Here is a 14,787-nt window from a genome sequence, read left to right on the forward strand (position 1 = left end):
ACAGGGTGGATGACAGGTGGATGTTCCTGCTGTGGGCTGGGAACTGGCAGCCTCCCTCCCTCCGGGGTGTCTGAAAGGAGTGAGTTCATGTGACAGAGGGACAGTGCTCCGTGGCCCTTGTTCAGCAGGTGGCTCTGGGTGAGGAGCTCTGGGGTACTGTGGACCTGAGATCGCTGGCCACGCATCATGGACTTCATGGTGACACGGTCACACACAAGGGTGGGGGGAGACCCCAGGGGGACACAGGGGTCATACCATCTGGAGGTAAAGAGAGAGGCCTTGGGGGAGTTAACCCAAGACCCCTTGATAGTGGACTCCTGGCTTCCGGAACAGTAAGTTGTGCGAATCCCACTCTGGTATCTGTTACGCGGCTGTAGCTGACTCATACACCCCCACAGCACAGAGGGCCGCTGCACGGGGCCAGCTCTGCACACCACTGCAACATCTGTGAGGGGAGGCATCTGGAAGATTCCAGGGCAGAGCTTGACATGCTGTGCGAGCTGGGGATGTGCATCCAACCCGTCATTCCGGTTTAAGTCTTTCTGAAAATTTATTCATTCAACTATTGGGTGCCTACGGTATGCTTCATGCTGGAGATACGAAGGGCTCGAAATCGCCGCCGGCCGGGATGGAGCTTCCATTCTGTTTTGGAGGAGACAAAGGATAAATAATAGAAAATGGAAAATACATAATAAAGAAGGCAAAGCCAGGCACAGCGTCTCATGACTATCATCCCAGCGACTCAGGAGGCTGGGGCTAGAGGATTGCAAGTTGGAGGCCAGCCTCAAAAAAATTACTGAAACCCTGTCTCAAAACAAAAAAATAAAAAGGGCTGAGGGTTCAATCCCCAAAATTGTGGTGGGGGTGGGGGGGTGGGGAATGTTAAAAAGGTAATAATTGCCAAGAAAAAGAAAAAAAAAAGCTAAAATGGGATAGGAAAATTAAAACAGCCGAGAAGGACATGATGTGACTCAGATTTCAACAGAGTCATCCTGACTGTTTTGGGGTTTGCGGACCCTCAGGGCCCCTAGCGCTAATGCTGCTGAGGACGCACCTTGGTTTCCAGCATCTTCTGACCCTTTGCTGCAATTGTCCAATACACACCCTACGCGGGACCTCGACCCCACTCACTGGCTCCAGAGCATGCTCCCCCGCCTCCAGGGAGAAGGAGTCAGCTTCCTAGAAGGAGCGCTGTCCACGTGCCCGAGGGGTGGCCGTGCATTAGATGCCCCGTGGTGCAGCCGGACCAGCTCGCCTGGCCCCTCTCCTTCCTGCGGCGCCCTCTTGAGTGGGTTCTTGGTCTGGGAAACGCTTGGCTGGGGATCCGGCTGGAATGTGGGTCAAAGGGCGCCGCAGGGGACTGGCACTCGTGGCTCACGTGCCTCTCTCGCGCTGACCGCTGACTGCCCAGAGCTCTCTCTCTCTCTCTCTCTCTCGCAGCAGCTGGGCGCCAATGCATCCGGAGGAAATCGCTTCGGACTGGAGCAGCCCCGAGATCCGCGCTCCATAGACCAGCAGCACTGAAGGTGTCCCCGGAGAGCCGCTGTCATCGGCCTCCAGGGGAGGTCAGCAAACCCCCTGGGCAATCGGAGGCCAGCCAGGCTGGCAGCGCTGGTGGCTTGCCCAGAGGGACGACCAGACACCGTATTTCTCCAACAACAGTCCCCAGGCAAGTCCCCTAATTCACCCGGCAGCACCGGGAGAGCGGATCGCGCGGGGTGGACACGGGGTGGCGCAACTGACCCCGCCAGCCATACCCCCGGTGGGTGGACAGCTCGGGGGCACCCTTTCAGCGCCCTTCGTAGGCAGGCCCCAGGGCTCGCCTCACGTCCTCACCTGGGGAAGCGGACCCTCGTGGACGCGGAGGCAGCGGGTGGACGGCTGGAGGCCGGATCGGGCGCCAGATCTAGCTGCGCGCAGCTCCAGCAGCTCCAGCAGCTCCCGGGCTCTGAGCCCAGCGCTGCGCTGGGGCCTGGAGTGTCGGGGGCGTGTCTGGGGGCGTGGTCGGGGCGTGGCCTGGGCGGGGCGGGGCGCGTGACGCGCGGCGCTGGCCAATGGGAAGCGCGCCCGGGGCCGAGCCTCCTGCGAGCCTTCGCGGCGCCCGCGGCGTCACGTGAGCGGCCGGGAGGGAGCGCAGAGCGCGGCCGGCGGGCGAGACTCCGCCGCAGCGGGCAGCGGGCGAGCGAGCGCAGGGACCCGCGGCCCGGCCCGCGGCCGCCCAGACCCCGACCGGGCGGCCGCCCCCAGCTCAGCCCGGGCGGACAGCAGGACGCCGGGGCCTGGCCGCTGGCCAGGCGCGCGCCAAGTTCAGGTGGGAGAGGCGCCGAGGGGACGGGGCCGCGTGGACACGGCCGCGGTGACCGGGGCTGCCGGGCGCGGGCTGCCCTTGGAGAGCTCGCGGCCCGGGGCTCCGCGGGCGCCCGGGGGAGCCCCGCGCTGCGGGAGGCGGGAGGTCGCCAGGCCCCCGGGGGACGGTGACCCCGCGCGCCCACCAGCGTCCACACGCTGCAGGCCCCAGCGGCCGCCCCGGCGCCGGTTCCGAGGGCCCGCGGTCGCCTTCCGGGACAGCCCTCCCATATGGTGGGGCGCGGCGGGGCCTGGCCCCGGGGAGGGAGCGGGCAGGGGCGCTGGCCGCCCGCGGTTGGGGGTGGGGAGGGGGGGCGGAGGGGCCAGTGGCCGAGGGGTTACTATCGGTCACCGGCAGCGGGGCAGCGCGGGGAGGGGGTGGCACAGGCCGAGGGCATGGTGCCCAGCGGGCAGCGCTCCCGGGCTCCGCGGAGGGGTCCCGGCCGACTCCCTGCGCCTCGCGTCCCCACGCGCCGTCCCCCGCGCGAGTGGACACCCACGCTGACCCCATGCGCGCGCGCCCGCGCGGACACCCGCGCCGCCACCTCGGCTGCCGCGCACAGCGCTGCCCCGCACACGCAGTCACACGACACACACCCACACCCCCTTTGCGCAAGGCCACGCGGCTTAGTCCCCCACCTGCACCCCCACCACGGAGTCCCCTGGGGTGGGGGTGGGGGGCCTTCCAACATTACCAGAGAGGTGGCTGAGGTGGCAGCCGAGGGGACAGAGGAAATGCCATCCCTACCCAACACAGCCGTCCCGTTCCCTCTTCCCTCCCCACTGTGGTGTGACCCAGGGACTCCACCCCCCCCCCACCTCCACCTCCAAGAAGTGTTTTCTTTCCTGGTTGGTCCCAAGAAATGTCCCCAAAGTCTTCCCTCCCCAAGAACCCGGTGGCCCTCACCATCTACAGGTGCTTAAAACAGCGGGACAAGGCGACTTGAGGGCCTGTGGGCAGCGCAGGGAGCAGAGACTCTTATTTTGAAAGGCGGCCCCCACCCGCCACCCCCGTGATTTGCTCGCTGACCCAATGGCGAGCCCTTGGCGGGCGCTGGGCTTGTTATCAATTACATGTTGTTCCTGCAGCCGCTGTGTCCCCGGGAGGATAAACAGCAGGCCTGGCCGGCGAGGGAGGGGGCGGAGTCCAGCGGCCAGCCAGGGACTGTGCCCGGAACAGCGCGTCCCCTCCCCCTGCATGCAGCCTGCGCCACGTGCTGGTGTTTTTTAGGGACCAGAGCGGGCCCCAGCCCGAATACTCCCTTTTTTTTTAAATGCCTGCACCTCAGGAAGCCCCAGAGCCCCTTCTGGGCTCCCCAGATCCTGCCCTGTCCTGCCGCAGGGACACTCAGCCTGGTCTTCAGACCCTGCCATCTACCTGGCTTCCCCACTCAGCCTCATCCAGCCAACCCTGGGGCATGGCCCTGCCTGGCCGTCCAAAGAGCTTATATTCTGGTGGGGAGGTCCACAGGAAAGGACTCCACATACACACCACCAAGACCATTCACCACTGTGGCACCTGCTAGGGACAGTATAAAACGGGGTGATGTGACCCAGTGGCTTCTGAGCTCAGGGCGCTTAACCCCAGCCCTATTTGGTATTTTATGGAGAGACGGGGTCTCCCTGAGTTGCTCAGGGCCTCCCTTTGGCTGAGGCTGGCTTTGAACTTGCAATCCTCCTGCCTCAGCCTCCGGAGCCGCTGGGATGACAGGTGTGGGCCACCGCGCCCAGCAGCAGCAGTCATTGTTTAATATCATGGAACCTCTGGTTGGTGGTCACATTTCAGGGGAGGTTTGAAGCAGCCTGTTCTGGGTCCCAGGGAGGCTGGAGTCCCCAGATTCCTTAGCATCCCAGCAGAGGGCGGGTGTGTGGGGGGGGGACTCCCAGGTGCTCATTCCTTTGAGGGCCACCTTCATGGCTGCTTGTGGCCCTGATTGTGCCCCTGCCCCTAAGTGTTGGGTTCCTGGACTGCTCAAGCATTGCTGGCCCAGGTCAAGAGACAGACTCAGAGAAGTCGTGCTACCTGCCTGAGGTAGCCCAGCGGAGACTAGCTGATCCAAGGAGTGTGGATCCTGCCTGGAGGGTGGTGACACAGGCGGGGACTCTCGGGTGGCACGTGGGCTCTTCCCACAGCCTCGCATTGCTCTTGGAATCATCCGGCCCCTTCATTCCTCCCGGCACCTGATTTGGTGACTCGAGTGTATTCAACACAGCCCTGGGTGTGTTTTCTAAAACACTCCCAATAAAAAAAACCTGTGTCCGAGGACTGAAACCCTAAATGCCACCCATCCTCCTGGTCCACGTGCTCAGGGCTCAGAGCAGGCTGTTGCTTCCTTGGAGCTACGTGGCGCGCGCCTGCCATCCCAGGGGCTCGGGAGGCCGAGGCAGGAGGATCGCGAGTCCAAAGCCAGCCTCAGCCAAAGCGAGGCCCTGAGCAACTCAGGGAGGCCCTGACTCTCCATAAAATACCAAATAGGGCTGGGGACGGGGCTCAGGGGTCGAGGGCACCCACCCCCCCCCAAAAAAAAAGAAGAAGGAGGGGTGGGCACAGAGGTGACACCAGGTTCCAGAGACGCCCTGGCTCCCAATGCCAAACACTGTCCCTTTCCCCAACCTGGATAAATACCCAGCCCGCTGTGGTCACTGGGCGGGGACAAAGGTCCAGAAAGGTGGCCCTATTGCAGGCAGACCCACTGTTGACTCTCCTGGAACACGGGACTGACATGGCCTTTGGCTTCAGAGAACACACTGTCCTCCCCTCCTCTCCACGAACATCTTCTGAGCCCCTCCTGGGCGCCGGGTGTCACACTGGGGACTGGGGACACATGGAGCGCCCTGTCTAGTGGGAAGACAGGGGGCATTAGCCGAGCGTCGCCAAGGTGGTGAGTGCCCCAGGTGGGGACTGAAGGGGCCGTGGGGGGTGTACGGCAGGAGAGCGCGTCCCAATTGGCCAACGGGGTCCCGACGTGTGACCCTCGGGATGGTTGGGGGATTGAGGCGGCCACACGCATTGGGTGCTGTGGGATCTTGGGTGAGCTCGTCCCTGCCCAAGAGGTGGGACCTCGTCCACCATGGTGGCTGAGTCTCAGGAGTCCTGGGGAGGGTCTTGTTCAAGCTTGTCCCCAGGGTGTGTGTGTGGGGGAAAGGTGACAATCAGATGGGGAAACTGAGTCCTCTGAGGACAGGTACTTACTGTCCTTGAACTTTTCTGCCTCCAAACCACAGTTTTCCCAGTTAAAAATAGACCCCACCCGGGGGGGACGGTGGCCCACGCCTGTCATCCCAGCAGCTGGGGAGGCTGGGGCAGGAGGATCGCAAGTGGGAGGCCAGCCTCAGCCACTCAGCGAGGCCCTGAGCCACTCAGGGAGACCCTGTCTCTAAATAAAATAGAAAAAAAGAGCTGGGGACAGTCCCTGGTACCAAAAAATAAAATAAACTAAATATCAGCTCGAGTCATATTTAAAAACAACTTATATAAAGTAGATGATTTAAAAAAAAAAATCTGAAGTGGACGCCTGATGGGCACCTTGCGTTTTTATTCGCTGGATCTGGCAATCCACGGAAGGCCAGAGAAGGCTTGGGGTCAGAGAGCAAGTGGCCCCCGTCCCATCCCCCCTCCTGTGACCCAACAGAGGTGACACTGAGGTTCAGGTCCTACGATGGGCAGTGGCCCTCCGAGTCCTGGCCAGTTCTGGGGACCCAGAGCCCCTGATGGCGTCCCCTCCAACGTGGTTCCTCCCGCACCGATGCACACGTGGACTCTTTTCCAGGATCTTTCTGGAAAATTCCGTCTGGAACCAGAGCGGCCCGGGTTGTGCAACGGGGCTCCGAGGGCTCTTTTGCAAACTTGGTGGCAGCGTTTCAGAGGACGCTCTTGCAGGCCCCTGTCCCTGGGGGTGAGGCAGGAGCCTGGCATTTGGCAGCTGGGAGCCGGGCAGGCGACCCAGGGTGGGGACAAGCCCCACCAGGGGCCGCCAGCCACCGTCCTGACTCTCTTTCCTCCTTCACAGCGGCCACCAGCGCGGCCCGGCCAGCATGGTGGACCACCTGCTGCCGGTGGACGAGACCTTCTCGTCGCCCAAGTGCCCCGTGGGGTACCTGGGGGACAGGCTGGCCAGCCGGCGGCCCTACCACATGCTGCCGTCGCCCCTTTCCGAGGACGACAGTGACGTGTCCAGCCCCTGCTCCTGCGCCAGCCCCGACTCCCAGTCCCTCTGCTCCTGCTACGGCGGTGGCCCCGGTGCCGAGGGACAGGACAGCATCTTGGATTTCTTGCTCTCCCAGGCCACCCTGGGCGGCGGCGGCGGTGGTGGTGGCGGCGGTGGCAGCGCGAGCCTGGGGGACAGCAGTGGCCCTGTGACCTGGGGGACGTGGCGGAGGGCCCCGGTGCCCGTGAAGGGGGAGCACGTTTGCTTCCCAGAGTTCGCGCTGGGCGACCCCGAGGAGGTGGCCAGGCCCTTCCAACCCACCCTGGAGGAGATCCAGGAGTTTCTGGAGGAGAACATGGAGCCAGAGGCCAAGGGGGCCCCCCAGGGCAGCGGCCAGGACTCGGAGGCCTGTGGCCAGCTCCCCACGGGGCCCCTCAGGAGCCATGCGCACGCGGGCCCTGGCGGGAGAGAGCGCGGTGCCCCTGCGCCCGGGAGCGCAAGCGCGCAAGGCGCCGCTGAGGGCGCAGTGCCGGTCCTGCTGCAGATCCAGCCGGTGCCCGTGAAGCAGGAGCCGGGCGCGGGGCCGGCCTCCCCTGGCCAAGCCCCCGACAACGTCAAGGTGGCTCAGCTGCTGGTCAACATCCAGGGCCAGACCTTCGCCCTGGTGCCCCAGGTGCTGCCCTCCTCCAGCCTGAGCCTGCCCTCCAAGTTCGTGCGCATCGCCCCCGTGCCCATCGCCGCCAAGCCCGCGGGGTCGGGGGCGCTGGGGCCCGGGCCCGGCCTGCTGGGGGGACAGAAGTTCCCCAAGAGCCCGGCGGCCGACCTCCTCAAGATGCACAAGTGCACCTTCCCCGGGTGTCACAAGATGTACACCAAGAGCAGCCACCTCAAGGCCCACCTGCGCCGGCACACCGGGGAGAAGCCCTTCGCCTGCACCTGGCCCGGCTGCGGCTGGAGGTCAGTATGCAGGGGACAGGCCACGGGGCTCACAGGCCCATTAGGAAGGGGACGAGGGGCGGGAAGGGGCGGGGCCAGAACGACACAGCCACCCGGAGACTCGCTGGTCCCACGACTAAAGCCGAGAGTGTCCCGTTCATAATGACCAGGTAAGGCAGGCAGGGACCCCCGCTGGGTCCCCGATCTGGTGGTAAGAGGGTGACGTGGCAGGGGCTAGGACACAGCAGAAGGGCACTTGGGCTAATCAGGACCCTTGAATGGGTTGGATGGAGGCTGGGGCTTGGCGTAAGGACCACCTTGACCCCTGGCTGACATCTGAGCGGGGGGTTGGGCGAGTCAGGGACCCCGGCCTGCGCGATCGGAACCCAGGGGACTGATTGAGGGAAGCCGCATCTCAGCCAGGTGCCAGGGTGCCCAGCAGCTCGGGAGGCTGAGGCAGGAGGATCGCGTGTTGGAGGCCAGCCTCAGCCACGGAGTGAGTCCCTAAGCCACTCAGGGAGCCCCTGTCTCTAAATAAAATATGAAAAGGGCTGAGGACGGGGCTCAGGGGTCAAGGGACCTGAGGTTCAATCCCTGGGACCAAAAGAGAGAGAGGGGGGGGGGAGAGGGGACAGAGAGGGAGAGGAGTCCCACTCAGTGCTCCCACTCAGCCTGGGGACCAGCTTCCTCACAGCATAGTTGAGAAGCCACCCAGGGTGGGGGACAGGCCTGGCCAATGCTGGGCTCCAGGTGGCCAGTCCCCCCAGGCTCTGCCCTGCGTGGCGTCGGGGGAAACCAGCCCCCCAAGGTCGGGCCGTGCTCAGGAGGCTGCGGTGCCAGAGGCAGAGGGGACCCCGCGGGTCCCCCTCCCCCTTTTGGGGAGGTCCACCTGGAGCTTGGTCCCCAGGGGTGCCGGGCAGGGTCCTCCACAGTGTAGGACACTCCTCACCCGGGGACAGCGCATGAGCCTCCGACACCCCCGTCACCCGCACGTGCGCGGAGTGCCCCAGAGCCAGACCTGGCAGATGGCCGCGTGGCTGTGCGTGGGCGGGTCCCGCGATAGGTGTCTCTGTGTCCCTCTGCCATGTGACCTGCTGTGTGGTGCCTGGTGGCTCTGTGGCTTTGGTCCTCTTGGCCGGATACCGGTCCTGAGAGCTGGTGGGGCCTTAGCCACCGCGAGTGTCCCCGGAGGCTGATGGTCACCCTTGCAAGTGAGGAGGTCCTCAGTCCCCAAGGCAGCAGGTGGGCAAGGGTGGAGGTTGAGCCGGGCCTCGGGAGGCTGAGGCAGGAGGATGCCAGGTAGAGGCCAGCCTCAGCCACTTAGGCCAGCCCGGGTGGACTGGGGGGATTATCTCCAATACCTTGTGACCCCGGAGCTGACCCCTAGCCCAGGACCCCTCCACAGGGAAGGACACTGGCCTGGGGACACCAGCAGGGACAGACTGCCAGGACCCCCTCCTGGGCCTCTGTGACTTCTCCACGGAGCAGGTCCGTCCTCTGTGGTGTCCCAACGTGGCAAAGGCTGTCCCACGGGAAGCTGAGGGTCCCCAGCCCTGGGGAGGGACACTTCTGTGACCCTCCGGGAGACCCAGGCTGACTGCAGGGGTCCTGGCCTCCTGGGCCGACCCCAAGAGGCTTGAGTCTCTTCAGTGTGGTGACCGTCTCCAAAAGGGAGGCCTATAGCTCTCAGATGGGAACGGACCCAGCTTTGGGGACAGCCCAGCGTGGACAGGACCTGTCATATTTATGGACCAGGGGCTGCTGCTGAGAATCAGGGTCCCCTCCACCCTGTCCCTCGCCAGCCCCACCCCTCCACAGGGGACCCGTCACCTCCTGTAGAGCGTGGTGCCAACCCATTTGCCACAGAGGGTGGCGCTGAGCACGGGCACTGTGTCACACGGCCCCAGGGTGTGGCTCACGGGGCACACGCCAGGCGGGCACACCTCGGCCCACGCTGGTTCTCGGGGGACCCCGCTTGGCATCACGGGGATGCGTCTGCGCCCCTACCCAGGGTGCTGCTTCCCGGGGGAAAATAGCTCATTGGTTGTCAAAATGAGCAGACGGGCACGGAGGCTGAGACAGGAGGATCTCAAGTTAGAGGCCAGCCTCAGCCACTGAGCAGACCCTGACCCGCTCAGGGAGACCCTGTCTCTAAATAAGGCGCAAAACAGGGCTGGGGACGGGACTCAGGGGTCGAGGGACCCTGGATTCAATCCCTGGTCTCCCCCACACACACACACACACAAAAAAAAGGTTGGGGTCAGTGATCCCATTTGTCAGAGGAAATGGAGGCACAGAGTGGTCAGTTCACTTCTCCACCGTCCCCCAGCTAACAAGGGGCTGACCCAGAGCTCCACCAGAGCTGGCTGTCCCCTGCCCACCTTAGACTTGGGGCCGCTCTCCAGCCCTCTGCTCACCTCCTCCCGGGGCGCTGCTTGGCTTCCGGGTCCCCTGGCGAGGGGACAGATTTCCTCTTCCTGGCTGGCTCCTGCTCCGGCCCCTCTGCTGCCCCACACCGTAACTGTCTGTCCCCACCAAGTGGCCGTCTTGCCCAGGTGCTCAGCCTGGCTGCCTCCTGCCCTGTCCGTCCCCGGGTCTCTGTCTGTCCCCGGGTCTCTGTCTGTCCCCGGGTCTCTCTCTGTCCCCTCTGTGGGGCAGGACGTCACACCCACACTGCCTGGGACACCAGCAGCTGTCCCCTTCGCGTCTCAGCCTCTGGGAAGTGTGGCTGCCTTCCTAGAAGTTTCCTTGCCTCACCCTCAAACACAGGCGCCTTTGTTCCCTGCAGCGGAACATCCTGTTCCAGAGTGGCCCGCGGATCCTTCCAGAAAGAAACCCCTTCTGTCGCGCGAGGGTGGAGATTTAAAGCAGGTCGCGGCCACGAGAGAGCGGTGGCCTGGTGTCATTCATAATGGGCGCTGCAGGCCTGAGGCCACAGAGCCAGGAGGTGGGAGGGACAGGATTCGGGCTCCCAGGCTGCTCTCTGGACCCCTGTGTCCTTGCTGATCCCATCCTCATGGTGGGTCCCATGTACAGATGGGAAGGTTGCTCACTGCACAACTAAATGGGGGAGGGGGTGCCATTTCCATGGTGGTCCCTGAGATGACTTTGTGATGGCTTTTTTTTGGAGGGGGGTGGGGGAGTACCAGAAATCGTACTGGGAGTTCAGGGTCTCGCTGAGTTGCTTAGGGTCTTGCTTTTGCTGAGACTGGCCTCCAACTCACGATCCTCCTGCCTCAGCCTCCTCAGCCGTGGGGAGGGCTTTTTGTGTATCTCCCCGGCTGCCCCTCACTCCTCAGGATGGGTGTGCCGTGCACCCTGCCCCGGGTGGGGAGACAGAGGCCCGGGGTTGTGCCAGCTCAGGACCCCGCAGGGTGCGTGCTGGGGGGATGACAGCCAGGTTAGGGCAGGGGACCCACCGTCCAGGGTGCTGTGTGACTCGGGTGCAGGGTCCTGCCCGGCCGAGGACCGACCTTGGCCCGGGGGCCGAAGTTCCTGGGAGGGGCTCCGAGCTCTGGCTCCTGGCATCTGCTCAGAAGCTGTGCCCCTCCCCCTGGGGACAGGTGGCCCTGGCCCGGGGACACGGGTCCCCCATGACATATGCCACCCAGCCTGCAGTCATTGCCCTCCATGTAAATGCACTGACTGAGCCTCGCCCTGCAGCAGGCCGGGCTGGGGCTCAGGGACAGAGCTGCGCCCCTGGGTTCAGTCCCTGGCCCCAAAGAGGAAAAGGCTGAGACTAGGTTGAAGTCACAGCGGTGGCAAGAGTGAGGAAAGGCAGGCAGGTAGTGTCCCCGAGCCCAGAATGGCCATCCTGGAGGCTCTCCTGGTGAGTGGCAGGGACCTGGGCTGAACTCTGAGGGATAGTACAAGAGGGCAGCGGGAGAGCGGGCAAGAGCCTTCTAAATAGAGGAAAGTAGGTGCAAATGTCCTGTGGTGAGAGGGACCACGGACAGATCGATAGAGACGGAGCGAAGGAGGCAAGAACACGTGGATGGGGTCGTGAGATGTGACAGGTCCGTCTGCCACCAGGATCAGGTAGGGAGAGCCTCAGAGCCCTGAAGTCAGTGACAGGAAGTCAGGGCTCTTTATCCCAACTTTGGTCCTTGCGTGGGAAGTACTTGCTCCCAGGACCTCAGAGGTCAAGACAGAGATGTCATGAGAGCCACCTGAACTCTTATGTTGTAGCAGCGGGGACGAGGATTGAGCTCAGGGGCGCTTGGCCCACGTCCCCAGCTCTATCTTATATTTTGTTTAGAGACAGGGTCTCACTGGAGTTGCTTGGCGCCTCACTTTGGCTGAGGCTGGCCTCCAACTTGTGGTCCTCCTGCCTCAGCCTCCCGAGCCTGGGATGACGTCTGGGTGCGCCACGGTGCTGGCCGTCCTGAACTCTTAAGAACACCTGGCAGGGGTGCATTGTTGTTTGGGGTCTCAGAGGTCCCCACTTACAGGCCACCATGGTCCAGGAGTAGGGTGACTCATACCCAAGGACACCTCTTGGGTCTGTCCTGGAAGTAAGATGGAAGAGCTGGGGACGCCTTTGTAGTCCTGGGGACCCTGTATCCTCCCCTGGACCTCCGTTTCCCCTCTGGACAGGCTTCCTGGACCCTCACCAATGGCCCTGTGACCTTGTGGTCCAGGGCACCATGAGCACACGCCCCCTTCCTGAAGGAGGCCGTGGGGAGGGGGTTGCCCTGCTGTCTGGGTGTGCCTTAGCCTGAGGTCGCTTCCTGTGGGGAGTATTCAGCAGCTGCTCTGGAGGCCCTGAGGCAGGAGGCTGGACCTTGCTGCCCCAGCTCTTGCGATTTGCAGGCGTTTCCATCTTGGAGAGGCTGCAGAGGCCTGGGGCCCAGGAGGGTCCAGGCGCAGGAGATCCGGACGCATGACTGTCGGGGTACAGGACGGTTTGCGCCCCAGGGGCCCTGGGGCGCAGGATGGCCGGGGTGCAGGAAGGTCCAGGCGCAGGGGACCTGGGGCACAGGAGGGTCCAGGCGCAGGAGATCGGGACGTATGACTGTCGGGGTACAAGACGGTCGGACCCCCAGGGATGGCCGGGGTGCAGGAAGGTCCAGGCGCAGGGGACCTGGGGCACAGGAGGGTCTAGGCGGAGGAGGTCGGGTCGCATTATGGTCGGGGCACAGGGGACCTGGGATGCAGGAGGGTCAGGGCGCAGTGGTGGCAAGAGTGAGGAACCACCTGAACTCTTATGTTGTGGCAGGGGAGACCTGGGGCGCAGGGGGCCTGGGGCGCAGGAGGGTTGGAGCGCAGGACGGTGGAGGCACAGAAGGGTCAGGACGCAGGACGGTCAGGGCGCAGGAGGGCCGGGGCGCAGGACGGTCAGGGCGTAAGAAGGTCCGGGCACAGGGGATCTGGGGCGCAGGAGAGTCCGGGCACAGGAGGTTCCAGGCGCAGGAAGTCGGGACGCATTATGGTCGGGGCGCAGAAGGGTCAGGGCGCAGGAGGCCGGAGCACAGGGCACCTGGGATGCAGGAGAGTCAGGGCACAGTGGTGGCAAGAGTAAAGAGCCACCTGAACACTTATGTTGTGGCAAGGGGATGTTGTGGCAGGGGGGACCCGGGGCGCAGGAGGCCAGGGCGCAGGAGGGTCTGTTCTGGACCGGCCTCTGCCTCCTAGCAGGAGTCACTTGCTCTTTTAAGAACCAGCAAAGCCTTGCTGACCCTGCCCTGGTCCTGGGGAGGCTGCTGGCTCCGGAACCAGGCGGCCAGGCAGGTGCCACGCGTCCCCCGTGCGCTCCTGGCTGACCGCGCTGCCGTGTCCCGCAGGTTCTCACGCTCCGACGAGCTGTCGCGACACAGGCGGTCCCACTCGGGCGTGAAGCCTTACCAGTGCCCCGTGTGCGACAAGAAGTTCGCGCGGAGTGACCACCTCTCCAAGCACGTCAAGGTGCACCGCTTCCCGCGGACCAGCCGCGCCGTGCGCGCCGCCCACTGAGCGCCCGTCCCCCGGGGCCCCGTTCCCTCCGGGTCCTTGTCCTTTTTTTTTTTTTTTTTTTTTTTAAGCAATAATTTATTGGCCTCCTGCTGAGGGTCGCCACGGTGTCCCAGCCCAGCGCTAGGAGGCGCCACCCTGGACGTCACCCTGAGCCCGCCACCTGCTGCCTTCCCCCAGGGGAGACTTAGACTCTGTCCACCCAAGTCCCTGGGGGCTGGGACCCCAGCGCTGGGCCCCGACGACGACGCCCGGCCTTAGTGCCTTTATCCCTTTGTGCCTTCCCACGGTGGCCTCTGCGGCAAGCCACCAGCTGGAAGCAGGGTTTTTTTTTGGGGGGGGGGGCGGGGGTGCCTGGCTCTTCTCCCACTGGGCTCCCTGCTTGGGCCAAAGCCAAGCCTCCACAGCTGGGGAAGAAATGTGCAGTTCCCAGAGGGAGTCATGCCGGGGAAGAAGGAAGTAGGCCAAAAGTCCAGGGCTGCACTGTGGTGTCAGAGCAGTTTTGCCCAAGTTGCTTGTTCAGCACGATTGGCAGAGGGTACGCAGGGCCATGGAGAGGCAGGATCTGGCCAGTTGGGGCCCCTCCATGTGGGAGAGAGGTGAAAAGTGTCCCCTCTTGGTGGGGGTGGGGTGGGGCTGGCAGTGAGTGCATGTGTTAGGAATTCAATGTGCAAGACAGACAGACCGACCGACCGACGGTCTTCTGTGCCCAGTGTGAACCCCTCCTTTCCTCCTGATCGCCAGACAAATCCAGACACCAGCCTCTAGGGCCACCATCTGGAGGACAGGGGGAAAAGGCCACACTCGGAGTCCAAGAACTAGATAGAACGTCCCAGCCCGGATTTAGCAATGCATTCCTCTCTAGCAATTAATATCAAACCAACTAGCTTGTTTTGACAGGTTTATTTCACATCCTATGAATGTATGTAAATAAACTGTACATAGGGACATCGACGTAAAATATCTTTTAATAACATGTCGACATTTGTGTAAATTTGAAATTAAAAAAAAGAAATCTACAAAGCTGGTGTACATATGTGACAATTATGTATATTTTCTTTGTTGCTTCATAAAAAAAATATATATTTACTTTGCCAATAAAAAGAAAAAAAGAACTCGATCACTTTGGGGTGTACTTGTACTGTTTTCCGTGGCTCCTGGGAGGTGGGAAGATTCGGGGCTGTTAGAGAGAGGGTACCCTCTCCCTGAGTTGCTTAGCACCTCGATTCTGGTGAGGCTGGCCTCCAAATTGCAATCCTCCTGCCTCAGCCTCCCGGATCACCTGTGGAAAGCCTGGGAGACACACATGCAGCTCTTCCTACCACTATTGAGTGATTCAAGCACTTATTGTGCACCTTCTGTATATGTGGTTGGTACTGAGGGCAGATCTCTAGAAATGTGGCTGAGC

At 63.0% G+C, this 14,787-nt stretch overlaps 1 protein-coding gene across 3 annotated transcripts; it reads left to right on the plus strand.

Annotated features, from left to right (window-relative positions):
* The first annotated feature begins 1,228 nt into the window (after positions 1-1,228).
* Klf15 (KLF transcription factor 15) lies at positions 1,229-14,499 on the plus strand. 3 transcript variants are annotated; one of them, XM_078033373.1, is made up of 3 exons: positions 1,229-1,669; positions 6,357-7,451; positions 13,214-14,499. In XM_078033373.1, the coding sequence occupies exons 2-3, from the start codon at positions 6,382-6,384 to the stop codon at positions 13,380-13,382; spliced, it is 1,239 nt and encodes a 412-aa protein (XP_077889499.1). In that variant the 5' UTR covers positions 1,229-1,669; positions 6,357-6,381; the 3' UTR covers positions 13,383-14,499. The 3 variants fall into 3 exon arrangements, with proteins under 3 accessions (XP_077889499.1, XP_077889497.1, XP_077889498.1); XM_078033371.1 differs by lacking the exon at positions 1,229-1,669 and adding an exon at positions 2,186-2,311; XM_078033372.1 differs by lacking the exon at positions 1,229-1,669 and adding an exon at positions 4,839-5,228.
* The last annotated feature ends 288 nt before the right edge of the window (positions 14,500-14,787 follow it).

Source organism: Ictidomys tridecemlineatus, chromosome 16 (genome assembly GCF_052094955.1).
Source record: "Ictidomys tridecemlineatus isolate mIctTri1 chromosome 16, mIctTri1.hap1, whole genome shotgun sequence".
Taxonomy (NCBI): Eukaryota; Metazoa; Chordata; class Mammalia; order Rodentia; family Sciuridae; genus Ictidomys; species Ictidomys tridecemlineatus.